This window comes from Maylandia zebra, linkage group LG17, assembly GCF_041146795.1.
Source record: "Maylandia zebra isolate NMK-2024a linkage group LG17, Mzebra_GT3a, whole genome shotgun sequence".
Taxonomy (NCBI): domain Eukaryota; kingdom Metazoa; phylum Chordata; class Actinopteri; order Cichliformes; family Cichlidae; genus Maylandia; species Maylandia zebra.
In genome coordinates this window covers 7,788,308-7,808,205 of record NC_135183.1, presented here as the reverse complement: position 1 = coordinate 7,808,205, position 19,898 = coordinate 7,788,308, and the positions used below count along the sequence as shown (strand labels likewise).

General features: G+C 39.4%; 1 protein-coding gene across 2 annotated transcripts in view; it reads left to right on the top strand.

The window, feature by feature from the left end:
- LOC101470646 (ephrin type-B receptor 1) overlaps window positions 1-19,898 on the top strand; it is a 145,863-nt gene that overhangs the window by 47,785 nt on the left and 78,180 nt on the right. For both annotated transcript variants that reach the window (XR_013093803.1, XM_004562113.4), the window contains exon 6: window positions 10,673-10,828. Coding sequence is in view for 1 of the 2 variants with exons in the window: in XM_004562113.4 (XP_004562170.1) it covers window positions 10,673-10,828 (156 nt within the window). In the remaining variant the exon portion in view is untranslated. The remainder of the gene's footprint in view (window positions 1-10,672; window positions 10,829-19,898) is intronic.

Below are 19,898 nucleotides of genomic sequence, written 5' to 3'. Positions count from 1 at the left end.
CAGATTAGTCGAGCGCAAATTGGTGGCGAACTGTCACACAGTGTTGGAGAGATAGAAGGGCGTGAGGAAGAATGACGAGAAGGAACAAGTGAAAGGAAAAGAAGAAGCAAAGATAAAGAAAATTAGGGAAAAACCTCTGGAGAGATGAACTGCAAAGTAAGTTTTTTTTTTTTTTTTTTAAAGAGAACAAACCAAGGACATAAAGGTTAAAACTGTGAGATAAAACAGATAGAGAGCCTAAAGACTGAATAGTTTTTCTTCCTGCCTCTGGTAAAATGCATGCAAGTACATGGACTGAAATGTCAGCTTAGCCTTTGTTGTCACTCTCTCTTTTTAACAGAAAAACTTGCAGCTTTTGAAAGGGGTAAACTCGTCCTGATTCAAAGAAGATAGTGAATACGTCTGACAGTGTTACAGCTCTATAGAAAAACCACTGCTAAAGGACTAAATTACCAGGTTTACAAGATGTTGGCTATATATAAAAAAAAATCCTACGGTGTTTAGCCTTACAATAATATTAGCCTCGCCCTATTGCAGCGTACGCTTGCTATAACCAAAGAATGTTCTCATGAGTTCTTATTACTCCTTTATCTGTGTCTATTTGGAGTAATCGTGATAATAGAAGTTCAAACTTGAGCCCAATACCCAGGAAAATAATAATGTTTCAGTTCAATGAAAGTAAAAAGACTAAATTATAAGGCTCATTTATTTATTTTTGAATGATAATAATAATAATACTGTATTCAGCTACAACTGTTTCTGTGCTTCTGGTGGCTTGGCACCATATTTAAAATGCTGATCACTTATTGGTAAGATAGGCTGTCACTGTTTCTGTCTTGTTGCTTCTAAGAGAGACCTTTCATATTTTTAGACACAGATAATTATGGAAGCCCGTTTCTGCCACAAAAAAAGAAAAAAAAGTATCCATAACTCGAAATTTTGAGCCATTTTCTCGAAATTTTGACGTATTAACTCAGTAGCTCAGTAATCTACGTGAATGACGTCATTTCCTAGTTACCCGGAAGCTGAAGCCCTCAGCTACAAATGCTACAGCTAAGCTACCAGTATTACAGCCAGTCATGAATGCACAAATTGCTGATTATTTTCAGTGTGGTTTCACAAATGATGAAATCCTCGTGTTATTAGCTGAATCACATGATGTTACTATCAGCAAACGTACTCTCGAAAGCGCCAATTTGTTGCGACCCTGTTTTGAGTGCGCATTCCACGTACATTACTGATTGGCAGAGCTAACTAGAAATTTCAAGTTACTTTTCTCAAAATTTCAAGTTAATAAATCGAATTTTCAAGAAAATACGTCGAAATTTCGAGTTAATAAGTTGAAATTTTTTTGAAAGTACGTCAAAACTTTGAGTTATAGATGCTTTTTCTTTTAGTGGCGGAAACGGGCTTCCACAGATAATTGTGTTTTCCTGTTAAATTAAAAATCTCTAACAATGGTACAGACTTATAGACTGATAAGTTTTGTTGCCCAGCTTCAACATTAAGGTTATCGTGTTAGTAGCAGCTACCTGATGCATTAAGAATAACTTATCAGACAGCTAATTTGAATAAGTAATAGTTAAACAGCTCATGTTGCCATGTGCACCAGCCAGATTAGTGTTCGTGGTAACTGTTTGATATTTGAATGTTGTTTAAAAAGAAGCTTTATTTACTTCACAAAAGTCTTCATATAGACAAAGCTGTCCGTATTTATGATGCATCTGATAAAATAAAATTGCATCAATTAGCATCCAAGTATCATTTTTTTGCCAACTCTACCTTAAAAAACGAAAACAAAACATTCTGACATTTTCAGAATTTTGGTTTTGAAAGGTTTGGTAAGTATCAGTTCTGGTGACCTCCATATAGTCCTATGACTGTTAAGATAACATAGGCCAGACAAAAAAGTCTAGAAAACAGGAATGCTCCAAAACACTAGCTCGTAGTGGTTTTAGCTATTTAAAAAAAAAACCGTCTGTTTCTATTTTTGAACATGGGCTATCTGTTCCTAAGACACTGTTGTTTTAGTGATTAGAAGTTGCTTCTAGAAGTTTCATTATTAACACTTATCAATGTTTGTCATATATGGATTTCAAATTAAAACTTTTTAAGCCTTCATTGTGAGTAGTGTGACTATACAGTATGTTCTTATAGCAGTTCGTGAAATAGTCAATTCAGTTTGATTAGGTTTTATTTATATAGCACCAAATTACAGCAGCAGTCACCCTATGGCAGGTGTAAAGACCCCCGAATAATTGAAATAAGAAAACGCCAACATCCAAATGATCCCCTTGTGCGCAAGCACTTGGAATCATTGGGAAGAAAAAACTCCCTTATGACAGGAAGAAACCTCCGGCAGAACCAGGCTCAGTGAGGTCGTGACCGGTTGGGAGGGAGGAGTCACAACCTTTAGTCTACTGATTTGTGTTCCTGAACATTAACATGATTTCCTGAGCATGACTTTTGATCAGTCTGCTCTCATATGTTCTTATTCATGTATACAAAGTGAATACTGTCAACTTGTAAAGCGCAACAAAAAGTCTGCATTTGGAGCTTGAAAATAACACCCAAGTTTGAGACACATCACTTGTAAATACACAAGAATATGTTGTTTGGTTAAGTGTAGGCATTTATCTCAGTCAGGTGTAGGCACTGAAATGGATTTTTCTAGGGTTCGGGGTTAGGTTAAGAAAAAGATCAGGGTTTGGTTCAAAATACAACATGTGCCATTTCTTCTAAAGCTTTGTTTTCTTCTTTGCCACAATGATGCCTCCCTGCTTTCTCTTAGCAAAATATAAGCTGCTGTGACAAAATATACTTCCTACCAAAATACTCTATTTACAAATTCGTGCTCGCTGACACAAAAAAACGTGGCAGTTTGTGTCCGTGAACACGGGAAAATAAATAGCTTCTTCATAAGCAGTTGATTTGAGCTTTTGTTTTTGTTGACTGAGATGTAATACACAGTACTGTATATCACATATCCTCACTAGACAGGGTGACTGGACGTTCCCGGAGTCATTGGTTAGTTGTTGTTCTGAGACAGTCCTCATTCAAAGGACCAAGTCATTTGTAATTCTTATTGTATAATGATGGTTTGAGTACACAAACCAAAGGCAGACTTGAGGGACGTGGCTTAACACTCTCTGTGAAGGCTTTTTGAGCTTAAGCAGTGATTTAAAGTGTCGTGGGACAGAGCATGTCCTGTCTGTCTTCCTCAAGCTGGCATCTTTTTGGTGTGCTTTTCTGCCAATCAGCTGATAACAACTTGGCAGGAAGCTGGACTCACTATTAGAACAGATGGTCATCTTTTTGTGTGTGTTTTTGTGCGTGTGTGTAAGGCCACAGAGATGGTGTTTATTTTGCACCAAATCAGCATATTGTGCAAACCATAAGGCAAAATTGGCTCAGCATCAAAGTACATCAAAGTGCGTGTGTGTTTGAGTGCGCGTGTCTCTTTTAAGTCAATATTCAAGAGCCATGCTTGAAATTCACCACACTACAGATGTATGCACTACCAATGAATACACACAAACATCCCCTGCTGTGAACTTTAACAATGCCCTGAGCTTTTCAAACCCAGGGGCTTTTAAAACACTCGCACAAGCACGCACATACTCATGCAAGTTTTTAATAATTGATCAGTGAGCCTGTTTGCCAGCTTTAGACAATTGCCATCCGCGTGGTCACTGTGTGACTCCACACAGCTGGCAAAGGGCACAGGTGGAAAAAAGAGAAGAGCAATCTCTTGCTCTTTGTCCGCTTTTAACACTTCATCTCCGTGTTGCTCCGACCTTTACTCCTGTCTCTAGAATGTTCTGTTTTGCTATTCCACTTTATTTCAGATTTCTTCCTTATGTAGGAAGAATTTTCTGCACGATTTGAATTCATTTTTTTTGCTCTAAATCTCATATCCTAGTAATCACACACATCACATAGTTTATGTAATCAAATGGAAAGTACTTTTTTTTACATTTAAATTAAATCATCAAAAATAAAATGTAGTCATTCATATGTGAATATTTTTATATATTTACAACAAATCTGGGCATGTTTGCCTAAGAATGTAAACATAAATATATCAATATATAAATCAATAACCAATTACTAAAGTCCCAGGATAAAATACTGCTATGTAATATACCAATTAAATGTAAACTGTAGAAACAATATATCACTTCCCATGACTCAAGAACTATAATTTCTCCTGTATTCTAAAAAGTTTGGAAAGAAAGTACTTCTGGACTTCTTTAGGTTTCACGAAGACTTTTAACTCTCAACCAAGAGGCTTCTACAGTTTGCTTTCTTTCCAGTCTCCATAAACTTCCATGACCTGCATGTCTGAGAATCTACACACAGTTTCTCTAAATATCTGTGTAGGTTCTAAATCGTTGCCAGTAGAATAGCCTGTCTGCAAACGGCGACTGCAGAGTGTCATTGTTGTTGAAGTTCAGTATGCTACATTGCAGATTTCCTGCAATACTTTGGCCCGAGACTCCTAATATAAACGAGGCAGCTCGACTTGTGTACCTGATTTGTGGCATAATTTGCACAGTACGGTTTCCTGGTCTGTGTCAGACTTTTCATAACCAAATCATGTCCAAGCTAGAGAGATAGCCGTAACTCCTCAATTTGTTTCAGCTGGTCATTCAGTTTGGAGCTGCCCGGTTTTGTCTCAACTTCACAGGAAATGTTGATATACTCTATTGCAAACGTTATCCAATGCGATGGGAAAATAGTGCTGTAAACAGTGTATTTTGTCACAGCCTGAAATAAATGATAGAGTATAATAAGTTTACCATCCGATATATTTCCACATATATGTCCACAAAAGATTTGTATAGCATACTGACCTTTGCCTGTGAGACATGCAGCAGCCATCACCAACTTTATCATACTACTTGAAATGTGAGTTGGATGCTGTTGAATACAATAGAAACAACAGAAATGACAGAATAATGGATTGTTGTTTATCCTACTTGAGTCAGTATTTTGTTCTTTTCAGCCTGCACAAAAACACACAAACAGAATTCACTGACATATGCCGGGTTACCAGTTTAAAATCCTTTGACAGAGAGAGAGACAGAAAAGGATAACTCTACACAGGGGTATCCAGAGATAAGTAATGGAGAGAGGTAGCAAGACTTGTTGCCATGGTGACACGCCCCATGTGTATGAGCAAGGTTTCTGAATAAATGACCTTGACAAGCCAGATGTCTATCTGCTTATTCAACTCAGAACAACACACACACACACACACACACACACACACACACACACACACACACACATGAAGAGACGCTGACACTCCTGATGAGATGGCTTTAAAGAAAGGCAAATGTCTGGGTGTAAAGAAAACAGACAAACGAGGCAGACATCATTATTAGAAACTGAATGCGGGAGATGTATGTTTTTACAGGTGAGAAAGTAAGCAGGATCAGAAGTTCTTTCAGGCTTTCTTTTCTTCATACGAGAACTATGATAGTCTCCCAGAAAAGACTGTCCAATAGTCCGTTCCATTATCTACATTAGTAGAGTCATGCACTTACTATGAAGGCCAGCTTTTCTTTCCAGCTTTGTGTAAGGCAGTATAGGGCAGCTATATGCACTTTGCCATCTGATACTACAGGGATTAATTACGCTTGCTACATTCCTAGAAGTATTTCATTCTTGCTGAGGGTGGTCAACAAACTTCAATGATCCGCTGACTAAACTGCAGCTTAACTGAGGGAAACGGTGGTAAATAAGGTTACTAATAAAGAACATCCTTTGCATGCCTGTTTTGATTATGGTATGTGATCTGACAACCATTTAGCTTGTCATGATTATGGACATAGCTAACGACTGCTTTGATTATGAGAAATGTTGGTCAAAACCTAAATGTTGGTCAAAACTTAAAGGTTTTGACCAACATAAAATTAAGAACCTTACCATTCCTGTTTTAATCAGTTTATACTATCTTAATATGCGATCACATTTTCTTGCTCTACTTAGACATGATAAGGATGCATTATAATAAAAAAAAAACTATAAAATTCTGCCGTGTAATACCTTGAATAACCCTTACGATTACATATCCCAGATAGCAGAACAACACTGACTAAGTAATGTATACTGATTATTGGTTCGTGGCTAGCAAGCAGTACAGTTTAAAGTTAATGAGTACTTTTAGATCCTGCTAAGTGCTTGTTAGCCTCCCTGGTATCGGCCTTAGTATTTTAGTATGTTTGCACTGTTTATTGAAATGTGTTTTTGGAGTTTAACTGGGAATTTTTGGGATTTCATATTGCGTTATATAACAGCAATGCTGCTAGCCTCTAAGCTGTTCAGTGCTAGCTAGCTGCTAAGCACTTCTGGGTTTGTTTGGGCAGTTGGTGACATACTTCCCTTTCTCTAAATCTCTGCCATAAAATTCAAATGTTGGAAAGCTGTTGGCAGCAATAATAGAAAGATTCAATCAAGTGTCATTTTTCTTTGCTTGTTACAAATAACAAACACAATGGATTTCATATTAATAATGGCATTAGATAGCAGAAATGCTATCTAATGCCTCTGTAAGTTCTAGATGTAAACTGCATCCATCTCTTATATACTTTTGGACCAGCTATGGCCTTTATAACATGATATGAAGTACTCCTTCTGTAGTTTCACAACGGTATGTTGGTCATGTAGAAAGTAATTTATAGTAAATTAGGGAGACAAAAACACTTTCCTTTATTGTAAATCATGTTAGAGCAAAAGCAAAACCAAGAAACAATAATATAACACGTCTGTGGCAGCAATTCAGCAGAGCAGTACTGTAGAAGCATTGAAATGAAAGAATAAAAACAGGATCAGTGTGTTTCTCTTCACCTTATACTCCCAATCTACATTTTTCCCCTTTGTTCCACTTTTTCCCCAATGCTTTTTTATTTTTGTCTCTTCAGACATTCCTTTTCATTCCTGACCCTTTCACCTACTGACATTTGATGAAGTGAAACCCTAAGGATTTTCACTTGCTTTCTACTTTGTCTCACTTACTTCTGTCACTCGGTTCATTTTATCATTTGGACTTTACTAAATGCCTCCTTGCACACTCCTCTGTCTTCCACCATAAATCTATGAAACATTTGCATTTTAGTCTTACAGCGCCTAAAGCAGCTCAGGGATAAAGTAAACATTCATTACAGAGAAAGAAGGAAAACAAAATGCTAAAGATAAATCAAGACTAAAAAAAGAGAAAGGAAGACTAAAAAAATTCATTTGGTTTGCCTAAGCCTTTTGGCAGAGTTTTCATTTCAGTCTTATTCTTCATTTCACACCTCTCTGTTTCGGCTTTTACTTAAAGTCATACTTCAGAAGGCATTTACATTCACAAAGAGGCACCTGTGACATCTCATGTGCAAATTAAGAACAGTAATCCTTCTAGGACAGAGTACTCTTTGTTTTTTTTTTTTTTTGTGTCCCGTTTGGATCTTTAGCCATCAGAATTGTTGTCTTAAGGCCAAGAAAGATGCCAAGCGGATTTATTTTACCAAGTGGATCATCATGGCCTTGCCATATTGGTCCATTTGATTGACCTTTATTATAATTATGAATTTATTTTATTTTCAGTTGCTACAAACGGGACAGACATGACTGGGGGATAGGACAGGGAGAAAGAATGAAAGAAAGAGAGGGAGAGAAAGAAAACCAAAGGGGAGAAGAGACGGTGAGAAGGGGGGGAAGAAAGAAAAAAAAAAACCCAAACAACAAAAAAAAAAAAAACACCTGGGTCACCTGTATGGAGAAAAAAAACAGAAGAGAAAGCAAACAACAAAGAGCAACATAATAAAAAAAAACAGCACCATCACAATAAACTAGCTAGCAGTAGATATCAGTAGATACTAAATAATAAACGATATTGTGCAGCACGCAAGATAGACAGCGCACAATGTGCTTTGAGGCAGCAGCCAAGAAAGCTGTAGTCCGCGTCTGTGAACACCCGTGTGTACACCTGTGTGGATCAGCATGCTTGCATTCCAAAGGTTTCTCCATGTAATGATCTGCTAGAGGGTGTGGGGGGGCCACAGCCCCGTCCTCCAGGGTATGAAGCAGGTATGGAGGAGATCAAAACTCCAGACATCCAGAGGCCCCCAGAACACAAGAGACCAAGGAAGACTAACAGAGGGGCAGCCGTGCCACTGTCTCAGTAAGAGCTGAGGAGAGTCCCAGATGAGGGCTCACTCAGCAGCCGCGGAGCAGAAGCCAGGGGGAGTTGCAGTGACGCGCCCGTGAGCTCCGCCGGCAGCCAGCCGTGCCTGAGTGACCGAGCCCCAGGCTGAGAGCACCCCACCTCCGAAGTGGCCCGAGCGAGCCCCAGGCTCCAGGCCCCGATAAGCGGCCGCCAAGGAGTGAGCCGGTGTGTACCCGGACGCCCACCCCCAGACACAAAGAACCACCGACGCACCGACACCTGAGGGAGTCCGCCACTGGCAGGGGAAGTGGTGGTGGGGGGAGATAGGCCTCCAAACCTTGGAGGGCCTGAGATGTCCCCAGAGAGGTGGCGTCTGATACCCAACCTGACATATAGACACAGACATACAGGCACACACAGACACAAACATCCATTCCCACCCTCATGCTATCATATGCACTTACTCCACACTCAACCAACGTGGAGACAGACATAAAGAGACGCTGTACACACGCTCACACTCCCCAAGCGTACTCTACAAACCGGGTCTAGGTACCCTTGCCCCTGGAGGGGGGAACTGCACCCAGACCCAGGTGGTGTTACCCTTTTCCCTGCGGTGGGGAGAGGCAGAGTAGGACAGAGTACTCTGACGCAACTTGCTAACATATTAACATGCTACTTTATCTTCCGACTGCAAGTTCAGTTCTCGTGGCTTTTTCATATTTTCTTTTCTTTACGTATTTTTTTAAATACGTATTTATGAATTTAAATTCATAAACGTGTACATTTGCTTCAGAGAGCCAGTGATGTGATTGTACAGCAATGCTTCTGGTTGATGACATCATGTTCAGGCTGTTGTTGAGCTTTGTTGAAATTAAAAATGCATGTCAATAATTAAAAATGCATTGGTTAAGAAAAAAGGGAGGGGGGTGCATGCATCTATGACATCAGAAAGGTGCTGTTTGGTCATTTATCCACCGTGAGTTTGTGTGGCTTGATTGAGCATGCATAAAGACATGTAGGACGGCAGTGCTTTAAGCCTTCCTGCTGAACTGAACCATGTTAAGTTGTGTCAGATGTGTGTATTAACACTTGGGAAATGCAAATGGCGCTGCGTATAAAAGCTAAGACGTATACGTATAAAAGCTAAGACGTGTAATTTTGTACAAATTACACGTCTTAGTAATTGGTCCAGCTTTACCTGCCGTGTCACATCAGATACTTTGCACAAACAGCAGCACACATCCAACGATTGTTAATATCTATATGTAAAAAAAGAAAGAAAAAACAAACATAACAGATTTATTATTAACCACAATTCTTTTGATTTTCGTATTCACCCACCAAAAAATGTCGTTATGTTCACCATGTTCATGGTTTTGTTTCAAGTGTCACGTTCAGTGTACACCACACGTACGGGACTTAATGGTCACAAAAGTTTGTAACTGCAGTGGAATTTCTTTTTATGCATTGGCTGCTTTTTCTTTCATCTCCAGTCCAGTCCTTGTATTTGGCTATTTTCAGAAGAATGCTTTTCGTTTGTTTGTTTGTTAGTTGGTTTGGACACGTAACATTAACCTATGAATCATTTGAATATAAAGCGACCAACTATTAACAGAAAAGAACCAAAGAAATTATTTTAAATTGTATCTTCAGTATCTTTGTTACTAGTATTCTGTCACAAAAACACACAATTTTTCCCATTTTCTTTAGTCAAGCTATGAAAAATGCAAAAAAGCGAATAGTTTCACTGAGATAAAACTGTATTTTTGCACCAACAAGATTCTTTGTTATTTGCTACCAGAATCCTGGTAAGAGTAAAAGTAAGAAAACATAATTCCAAACAGTAGCTAAAAAACCAACAACCCCTCGGCCCCCAGATACTTTTAAGCCTTCTTGCTTCCTCATGCATACTTTCTAGTTCTGTTAAACAAGGCCACTAACTCTGCAGCCAATATTAAACTGGCACTGACTCTGAAGTCCCGTGTCCGTATCTCTATGCTGCCTCCAGCAGTATTTGAAACCTTGAGATGAGAGCGCGTATCCAAGCTGAATAAGAATAATTATTATCTGGTCAGCAAGAGCCAACTCTGGATACATAAAAATTGGATAAAGTAGGGTATCATCCTTAAAAATTCCCACTACGTGTTTCATGTCATGTCTGACCCATATTAAAAAGAGCTAGAGAAGAAAACGATAATCCAGTTTTCAGTTAATCAGTACAACATGATTCTGTGTCACTGTGCACAAAATGTTTTTGTGTATCTTGTCAGAACAAACTATTTTGCAGCTATCCCCAGAAAATCCCCTTCTGTGCTGTGTCAACCTCATAGTACCAATAATAACTCTACTGGCACGCCTGCTTTCTAATACAAAGTTTACCAAATGTGTCACGATCAAGGCAAACAAAAATGCACAGAAGCGCGATGCAAACCAACTTAGAGTGTGTTGTTCTTTACTCTGAGTCACACGTTGGTTTTTATGTGTTTTTCCCGCTTCTTTTTTTCCCCGCAGCTTGTCCTCAGGGCACCTTTAAGTCATTCCAGGGGCCAGGACTGTGTCAGCAATGTCCGCCCAATAGCCGCTCCACTATCGAAGCTGCCACCCTCTGTGGTTGTCGAAATGGCTATTACCGAGGAGACATGGACAAACCGGAGGACCTGTGCACCAGTGAGTCAGCCTTTTTTTCTCCCCATCAGACACAATAGATAAATCTTTCAATATGAGCTTCAAGATGACCAACACATGTTTGCGAAAGGCAGGATTTTGGATGAAGCAACCAATAGCTGACATACTCGAGCGTATCAGTGGTTGACACCATCGACAGTCCAATATTTCATCATTAAGTTAAAGGCCAACATCTGCTTTGATTTATCATTGCGCCCCTAATTCTCTGTGCCTCGTTCAGAGCGCTGTGGCATCCCTGTCCTCATTAGGGGATTTGGGGAGCGGTAAGTAATAATGCTGCCACATTCCTCGGGCTTTCCATTGAAGTGAATATGTGTTTAGTGTGTTGAAGAGGCTATATTGCTATGCAAGATGAGGCACAGAGAGTTTGAAAAATGGAGCTCTCAATTCCTCAGAGAGATGGTGTAAGTAGGTTGAGACATGAATCATTTTGGACTGCATGCAGTTAGTCTGTGTGTGTGTGTGAGTGTGTACCTGTGTGCTTGTACATGTCCAGGTGACCTGAATACAGCTTTATGTTTTGGGGCGGGGGGTTAAAAAGCACTGGTTCATTCATAGTCTGCCCATATTTTGCTGTCACAGAGTCGTGAATGAATTTGCAATGCTGCGTCAGAAAAGCAGAACAAATGTTGACGGTGAATATTGCTGATCGGCCCCACATTTTGCGTTATTTTCTTATGCACTGGCTGTCACATCTGCATTCCTTTTGTATGTTCGTCATTTCATATATTTGAGGAATTGGCGCTTTGCTCTGGTTTACACTAATCAAATCAAACTCAGAAACTGGACATCTTTTCAGTCGCCGTCCTGCATCAACAGTGTTAAATTCTTGTGACTGACAGAATTTCTTGACCTTTTTTTTTAATCCTCTGCAGTCAGTAGAGTTCACTAAAAAAATGCTGAACACAAGCTTTAGTTGAGTCTGCAACTAAGCCTCATATGTTAGCGGCATAACAGCAGGCAAGCAATACAAAAAACCATCAGTCTTATAACTTCATGTGTGGAAGAATAAATGTTTGCCAGGTATGAGTCAATCTTTTCTTTTTTAATGAGTGGCGGTGCATAAGGTCGGCAATTAGTGAGACCCTCTTACAAAGTGCTAAGAGCGGGTTTTCTGGACTGAAAATAAACAGCTGTATAATAATGGCTGTCTCTTTGCTCACCTCTGGGATTCTCCCAGCACAGTTGTCATTTATACAAAAAGTCCCACGACGATCACTCAGACTATTTTGTGGTTTCACCACCATGGATCTTACACAGACAGCAAACATCAATTTGCTGATGAAAGCTCGGTTTGTGGATCCCAGTCAGGCACTCAATAGCTTTTCAGTGAATGGACCCACAGTATCCACACCTCATCCTAACCTCCACATGTCACATTAGGTCAGGAGTGCAACCACCATACTTTCTTTTTTTCCCCTTTCTTTTTCTAATGGTTTTGATGTTCACAGATTTACATACTCTGAATTCATTGACCGGGGTCAGACTGTCAAGTCTGAGTTCCACGGTAAGTCCTGAGACAGCAAAGAGAAAGTTTGTTGAACATCCTGAACTGTAGTGAACCAAGCTTGTGGTTGTTGTCCCGCAAAATCCAGTCAGCTTCAGGCTGATCAGACAGCGTGGCTCAGTACACTCAAGATTTCATGTCGCAATTCTTTACTCTTCTTTATGAGTAATAAAAACAGGCAAACGCCCTTGTCTCAGCTGATTCACAGAGGATACAGTAAACTTCAGATTAGCAGGGTTAGGGGTTCCAGGCCTGCTCTTCCGGTTTTTCTGGTACAGGTTGATCATTTTGTCTAAACGCCGTTAAGAATGCTGAATGAGAGCTGCTCTGCTCTTTCTATCCTTGAGACTGAACACTGGTATGTATACCTAGTATCCTGTAACCCTGTTTATCGGTTTGTTCTCATGGCATCTTGTTTTCATTGCTGACCTGGATATTTATATGTCTACCTCATGGAGGATGCTCTTTTTACAGCTTCTTCCTTTATGCTGGAAATCCTTCTGTGATCATCCACACCATTGCCTTCTGTATTGATCCAATCTGTCTTATGTTTCCATCCACACCAGTATGTTCTTTAATTTCTGCAAAATTTTCTGTGCTGTTGATTTGTCTACTCTTAGTGTTCAACTTCCCTATTACGTTTTTTTTTTTTTTGAGGATTACCTGATTTACTTGCATTGAAAACCTTGAAATTGAAACCACTTGTGGGTTCAGTCAACACCTCAAACTCATTGTTGTGCTCCTCAAACCATTCCTGGTTCCTGATGATAGAACCCGAGGTTTCCCAGGAAAACATTGGCCAAATCACACTGTCTCCTCCCCATAGTGAATCCTAGTTCCACGTGTTCCCCAGGTAAGCTCCACAGACACCCACAACAGAAAGAAAATGTGATTCAGCAGACCACGTCTGATGCTCACACCCCCATTGTTGGTGTCTTTGATGGTGGACAAGGTAAGCATGGGCACCTTGACTGGTCTGTGCCTATGCAGCCCCAGACACAAACCTTTTTGGAAATGCTGTGACACCATCACCTAGACTCCATCATTTTGCCACCGTTTGTCAAACTCACTCAAATGCTGATGCCTGCTAATTTTTCCAGCTTCTAACACATTGACTTTGAGGACAAAATGTTTACTTAATATACCCCACCCACAAACAGGTGCCAGGATGAAGAGATAACCTGTGTTATTCACTTCATATGTCAGTGTTCAAAATGTAATGCCTGAACTAGGGCTGGGCGATATACGATATATATCTCGATATTTTTTTAAGCCATAAAGTAAGAACAAAGAGAGCTCTTAGTCAAAGCTGTGTCCCAGATCTCACACAGGGACTTTTATTAACATACAGCGTTAATAAAACTCGTTAACGCATTGACGCTCTGCAGCCCCACGCACGGGGCGATCCGCGCTAATTGTTTACGGAGATTTGCTGCGTTAATGCAGTTATGGCGTTAACGTCATTTTAACGAGATTAAGCCTGACAGCACTACAATAGTAATCTCCCAATGGTTTCTTTTTACCGACCAGCTCCTCTTTGATAGCTGTGTCCATCTTGTCGTCGCCTGCAGGTGAAGCGATGGCGGAGGGGGAGTTGTGTTCAGTGAAGGAGCGAGGCGAGGCAGAGTAACGTTTGCATAGAGACAAAAGTGGATGAAAGAGAGGCAAATTATTGGCTCCACAAGTATAATTATAACGTAACGTAGACTATATCGATATAAACGATATTGTCACATCTCATATCTCGTATAAAAATATATCGATATATTTAAAAACTCGATATATCGCCCAGTCCTAGCCTGAACGTTGTACACAGCAAAGCAAATAGTCATTGTTTATTTAACACTAGTTACACAGGTTGGGTGTTTTAAAGTCGATGTAGTAATTGCATTGAAAGTTTACTGAAATAAAATGACAGAGAAAATGTTCAAAAATGACTTTGTCACAATAAATATGGAGCGGCTGATGTGGTTAACCTATTCTGACAACAGAGGTACCACATGAAAGCCATCACAACAGTGGCAGCAAACTCAAACTGATGCAGACAGAAGAGAAAAAAAATCGACTTTTTATGTGAAAAGGTGTCAGATGTCAACCTAGTCAGCCTACACAGCTCTGTGAATTACCTGGGTACGTTCAATTCAAGGACAAAAACAAACTGAGTTACAAGTTTGTTTGTTTTCTTTCAAGCACAAGAGCCACGAGAACAAGGAGTGAAAAAAGTTCAAAAACAGTGGGATGGAAGTTTAATATAGGAAAGAGCTGCAGTTTATTTGGATTTGGCATGAACTCAATCAGATATAAAATCTGACCAGTGAGATGGAAGAGTGAATGTGTGCTGTGTGGATAGTTGCCTGACAGAAAATCATTTCTTCAGCACGCCTCATGGGCTGCAAAGGTATGGAGGAGTGTGTGTGTCTTTACCCTGTGTGCATATGTAGAGGTTTTCTGTTTGTGGTATTTTTGTGTACAGGTCAGAGCAATATTGTGTAAGCCATTTACAAAACTGTGAAAAAGAACGCGGCTGTAAACAGCAGCACAGATTGTGTCTCTAAGTCTTTTGGAACGCTGTCTCTTGTTGCAACAGTAAAACTGGAACTGGAAAATTTATAATGTGATTATCGCCTCGCTTCTTACTTTTCTGCATTTGAATGTGTGCTTGCTGTGAACTCTGAGTGTCAGACACTTTAAAATAATTTGTATTTGTGCTATTTAGATAAAAAAGTAAAATGGAGTGAACGCCTGTGCCAACACACTGTGTTTGTCTCTAATAATCAAAACCCAGACGGGTCTTCTCTTTCCCGCTCTCTCAGTAGAAATGTTTATAAGATGGTGCTTCTTAGATTTTCAGCCCCCCTACTGATTGTTAGCACTTTGATTTCTGCCTCTGAGTGTCTCTTTGAGAAAAGCGCACATGCACATATTCCACAGGGCCTTCTCGGCTGTTTCTAATGACTCTGTGATTTACCATATGCCAAGGTTGAATATCCATTTCATCTCAACTGCTCTTGTTTGGCGTGTGCACTGCAGTGTCTGTGATGTGTGCGAGCAATCAAAGAGACGTGCACCCAGTAGGTTTAACCTTGTGAAAACCCTGGTTGTGTACCCTAAAAGCCCTTAGCTGTTCCTCAGATCACAGAGAAGAGCTAAGAGAAAAGAGAGCGAACCGGCAAGAGAGAAAAGAGATGCAGATTCCCTACTGGCGCTGAGCTATTGGGTCACTTTTTGAACATTGTAGACACTGTTGGCTGAAGTGCAAACTTCCGACTGGGAACTGCACTTGTCAACTTTCCATGTCAGCAAGCAGCCTTGACAGTTTCTACAACCCTCTCAGTATTATACAAGCGGATGCCAATTAAGATAAAGTATTCGACTGCACTGCAGTTGCAGTACGTGAGAACATCGGATGCCCAGAATGGGTAAGAAAGAATCAGAATCAGAAAGGGGTTTATTGCCAAATGTTGAGCAGGTTTACAACATTAGGAAATTGCTGCGGTGCTTCAGTGCAAACATAGTGTCATAAATAGCACTTAAATAGTGTCATAAATAGCACTTAAATAGACATGAAAAAATAAAAGTAGGGATAAGAATTAAAAGTGCTACGTAGAAAGATATGTGCATGAGCTATACATGAGATATATACATGAGAATAAGAATTAAGAGTGCTACGTAGAAAGATATATACATGAGTGCAGGTGGTGATCAGTGCCAAACATGGAATGATGCAGTGACACAGCGTAGGGTCATGTGTTAGTGGTGGGAACAGTCATATGGTTATTGTTCATGTGTCCAACAGCAGAGGGGAAGAAACTGTTCTTATGGCGAGAGGTTCTGGTGTGAATGGCACCTAACTTTTATTTTAATTGTCACTGAGTTTAAGAATACTTCCTTGATGATTATTCACATGAATATTAGAGCCCATGAACCCATTTGTTGAGCAGATCAATGATAATTATTTATTCAATGATCAAAACAAAGACCTGATTACGAAAATGTGTCCATCTCCATTTCTTGTTATCTTATTGTTTGAGTTATTTTTTTGTGGTTTGGTTTTGCACATACAACACATGTCATGCATTTGTCAGTGCATCCATGGATTGCTTTATATCACTGATGTGGATAAATAGTTTAATCAATCATTGCTCATCCTTATTCAGTTGGTAACATTATTCTGTGTTCTTAGGAAAGTTTGAGTAAGTATAATGTTGTTGGATTGGTGGATCCCATATTGATGATTTGCATTTTTCTCTCGCTTGCTGCACTCATAGGAATTGGTGGCAGTGATTGTGCGTGATTCTGGTAAGTTTTGTAAATTTTGTCAAAGGCGAGGCCATTGGAAGACTGACAGTTTTAGCCTTCAGAGTTGTGGGAAGGAGGAAGTGTGTACGGGGGCGAGCTGCTGAAACGTTGAACATCTTGGATTGTGAGATGAAATCTCAGGTCTCAAAATGTGAGCTGGACTTTTATTTACCGTTTATCACCTATGGGTGATAAATGGTAAATAAGAGTCTTCCAAGCATTTCTCACAAGCGTGGCGAGAAAGTAGGCATCAAGATATTGTGAGACACAGGTGTCTTTGACTCCTTTATTTTAGTTTGACTTCTTTATTTTAGCATCAGTGTTGCCGCCATTGGGTGAGACATTTGTGTGTGCATATATATCTGCATTGAGTGTAGGGCTGAAGGTTCTCTCTGGAAGCCAAGTATGGGCTGTTGTTCTTACACCTGTTAGTGTTGTGCATGTCCCAAATGAAGCAGTGAAACAGTGTGGAGCAAATGAAGCAGTGTTTCCTGATGTGCTCAGTGTTCAGCAATAAGCCAAGCACAGTTAGCTAACAGGTGCTTAAAAGATGGGGACTTGTAGGGTTCTGAGTTAGCGTTGCCTCAGGTCCCTTGGTATTTCTGTCTGGTGAAAGAATCACCACCTCATTATGGTTATTACATGATAAGGTGCACAAATCCATTTGGAGTTGCAACAGGAAGTGCATCTGGCATACAAAATCTGACAAATCAAATAAGCGATGTTTCCCTCTGCAGCGAATCCTTGTGATCAGTGAAACTACTAAAAGTAGTGGCTTAGTAGTGCAGTGGTTTACATATTCCAACAAAGCATTTCTGAGTTTGTGTGATGGGGTTCTGGTTGGTCTACAGAGACCATGTGCTTTGTAAATGTGTATACCTTTAAGTTTTTATACAAAAAAATAGGATGTTAACTTAAAAAAAAAGTGTAATTCAAACACAAGTTTAAGGACTATCGAAATTAAGCAGAGCAATGGTGAAGTGCTGGTGGAATTGAACTCTCTGTGGAAGAAATGGGCAGTCTCTGGCCCACAGTTTAGCAATTTTGTCTGGCAGCTGGTCCAGGGTCTCCACTGTGAGTCTCATCTGCAAATTGGGAGTCAAGTTCTTCAGACTAAATGAGGAGCAGACTTTAATCATGTTATTGTATTTACTATATCATTATTCATTGTTGTTGGGGTAAGCACAGAGTAGCAGCAGTGCAACCCATCTGTGGCCTCTGCAAACTGAAGTCCCAGAATAAATTCCAGGGACATGATGGAGGTGATTGTAATTGTCACAATTGCTATTGATATTGACAGTTTGGATAACTATGATTTATCGTACTGCTGAGAAACCCCTCAGAAACTTTGGAGGTTTGTGTGACTGTGCAAATATCCAGTACATCTCTGATAGAGAAACTATCAGAGATGTTTCATCTACTTACCATTGTGGAGCTGAGAGAGCCCAAAGTCACTGACTTTGGGCTCTCTCAGCTCCACAATGGTAAGTAGATGAAACATCTCTGATAGTTTCTCTATCAGAGATGTTTCATCTACTTACCATTGTGGAGCTGAGAGAGCCCAAAGTCAGTGACTTTGAATCTGTAAAGGTCTTGGTGATGGCTGACTAACATCACATTTTAGAAGTTTAGGTCATGGGTTTCAACAAGTGATATAACATTGTCAAACTCTTCATTCCTTGCATAATAAACAATAAGAATGGATGATAACAGTGCTTTAAAAACTAACTTGGTGGAATAAAAAGTAAAGCAGTTCAGAGAAACAGAAGTGTGTTCAGCTTTCAGTACTGAAACGTGAACGTTGTGATAAAACCATTCTGGCATCCTGAGAAAGTTCTACATTTCATTACTTTAAAACATCACAAGTCCAGGCTCTGAATAGATTTAGATGATGAATAAAGCTTACAACTGAGATTGATTTAACGAGACCTAAAAAGTGAAGGGATTCTGAATTTAAATATTGTAGAGAAGAAAAACGTTTCAGTGCAGAACTATATTTGATTAAATGTGTTCATTAAACACAGTAATAATATTATAAATGAACCAAAGTACTGATTTTAGAGCTGATTCAAACATGTTAAGTTCAATTCACCACAATTAACAGCTGAAGGTGCTCAAGATTAACATGTCTGCAGCTCTTTAGTCTTACATTAATGGTGTTTTCGCACTTGGCCTTGTTTTTGACATCAAGAAGAAAAGAAATGTCAGCATTTTTTTTAATTGGAACACAACCAAACTCAGATCCTATCTGAGTCCCCAGTTTTATTTCCGTAATCATTGTGAACATATGCTGCTCTCTTTCTTTCCTACTTTCTTTCTTTCACTGATCAATGTCTGATAAATGGGATTTAGCCTTTTTTGGTGGCCTTGGCTAAATTAGTTATTAGTACCTGTTCCCCCCAGCTGGATGGGGAGATATATTTATCATTAATTAATTTTCAAGACCAACCCCAATGTTTTTAAAAACCTCAGCTGTTAGGTTAGTAAATGTATCTTATGATGTTTTTCACCATTTTACACATAACAAAAGCTTTAAAACAAAACTGCAAAGTTTACATGTGCAATAAAGAACCAGAAAAATGTGAAAGCGTACCTGTTCTACGATCTTATTTGTTTATCTGATATCCATCCACTAATTATAGTTTACAACAGGCAGGTATTCTATCACGTACGTGACAAATGGTAACATTATTTGGTGCTTCCAAATATTATTCACAATTGGTTTCATAGTTTGTATACATACTGGTAGTATATAAACACCCATGCTCGGTGCAGTGTGGCGGGTAGAAGATTTTCCGGTGGGGGGGGATTAATTATGCATTCATAGCATGTGGGAGAAAAAAACTCACAGTGGATTATGTGCAGACAGCTTAATATTTCCATGGCAACGTATACTCAGTGGTTACGATAAAACCATTTTAACCATGGAAAAACTCACAATGCATTGAGTATATTTGATAAATCGCCCACCCCTAATTTTAAGAATGGTGGGGCTCTTGCATTTTTATTTCCTTATTTTACCTAAAAAGGCACAAACTTTACTATTGGTTCAAGTTTTGAAATCATAGACAATATTGTGTAAAACTAAGGAAAACACATAATGTTAAATCTAATATCCCATATCAACAAACAACAAATTTCAGTTATTTATTTAGTATGGTTATCAACTGTTTCCAAACACATTGTTTCCAAACATAACACACACACACACACACACACACACACAGACAGACAAATTCTTCCATG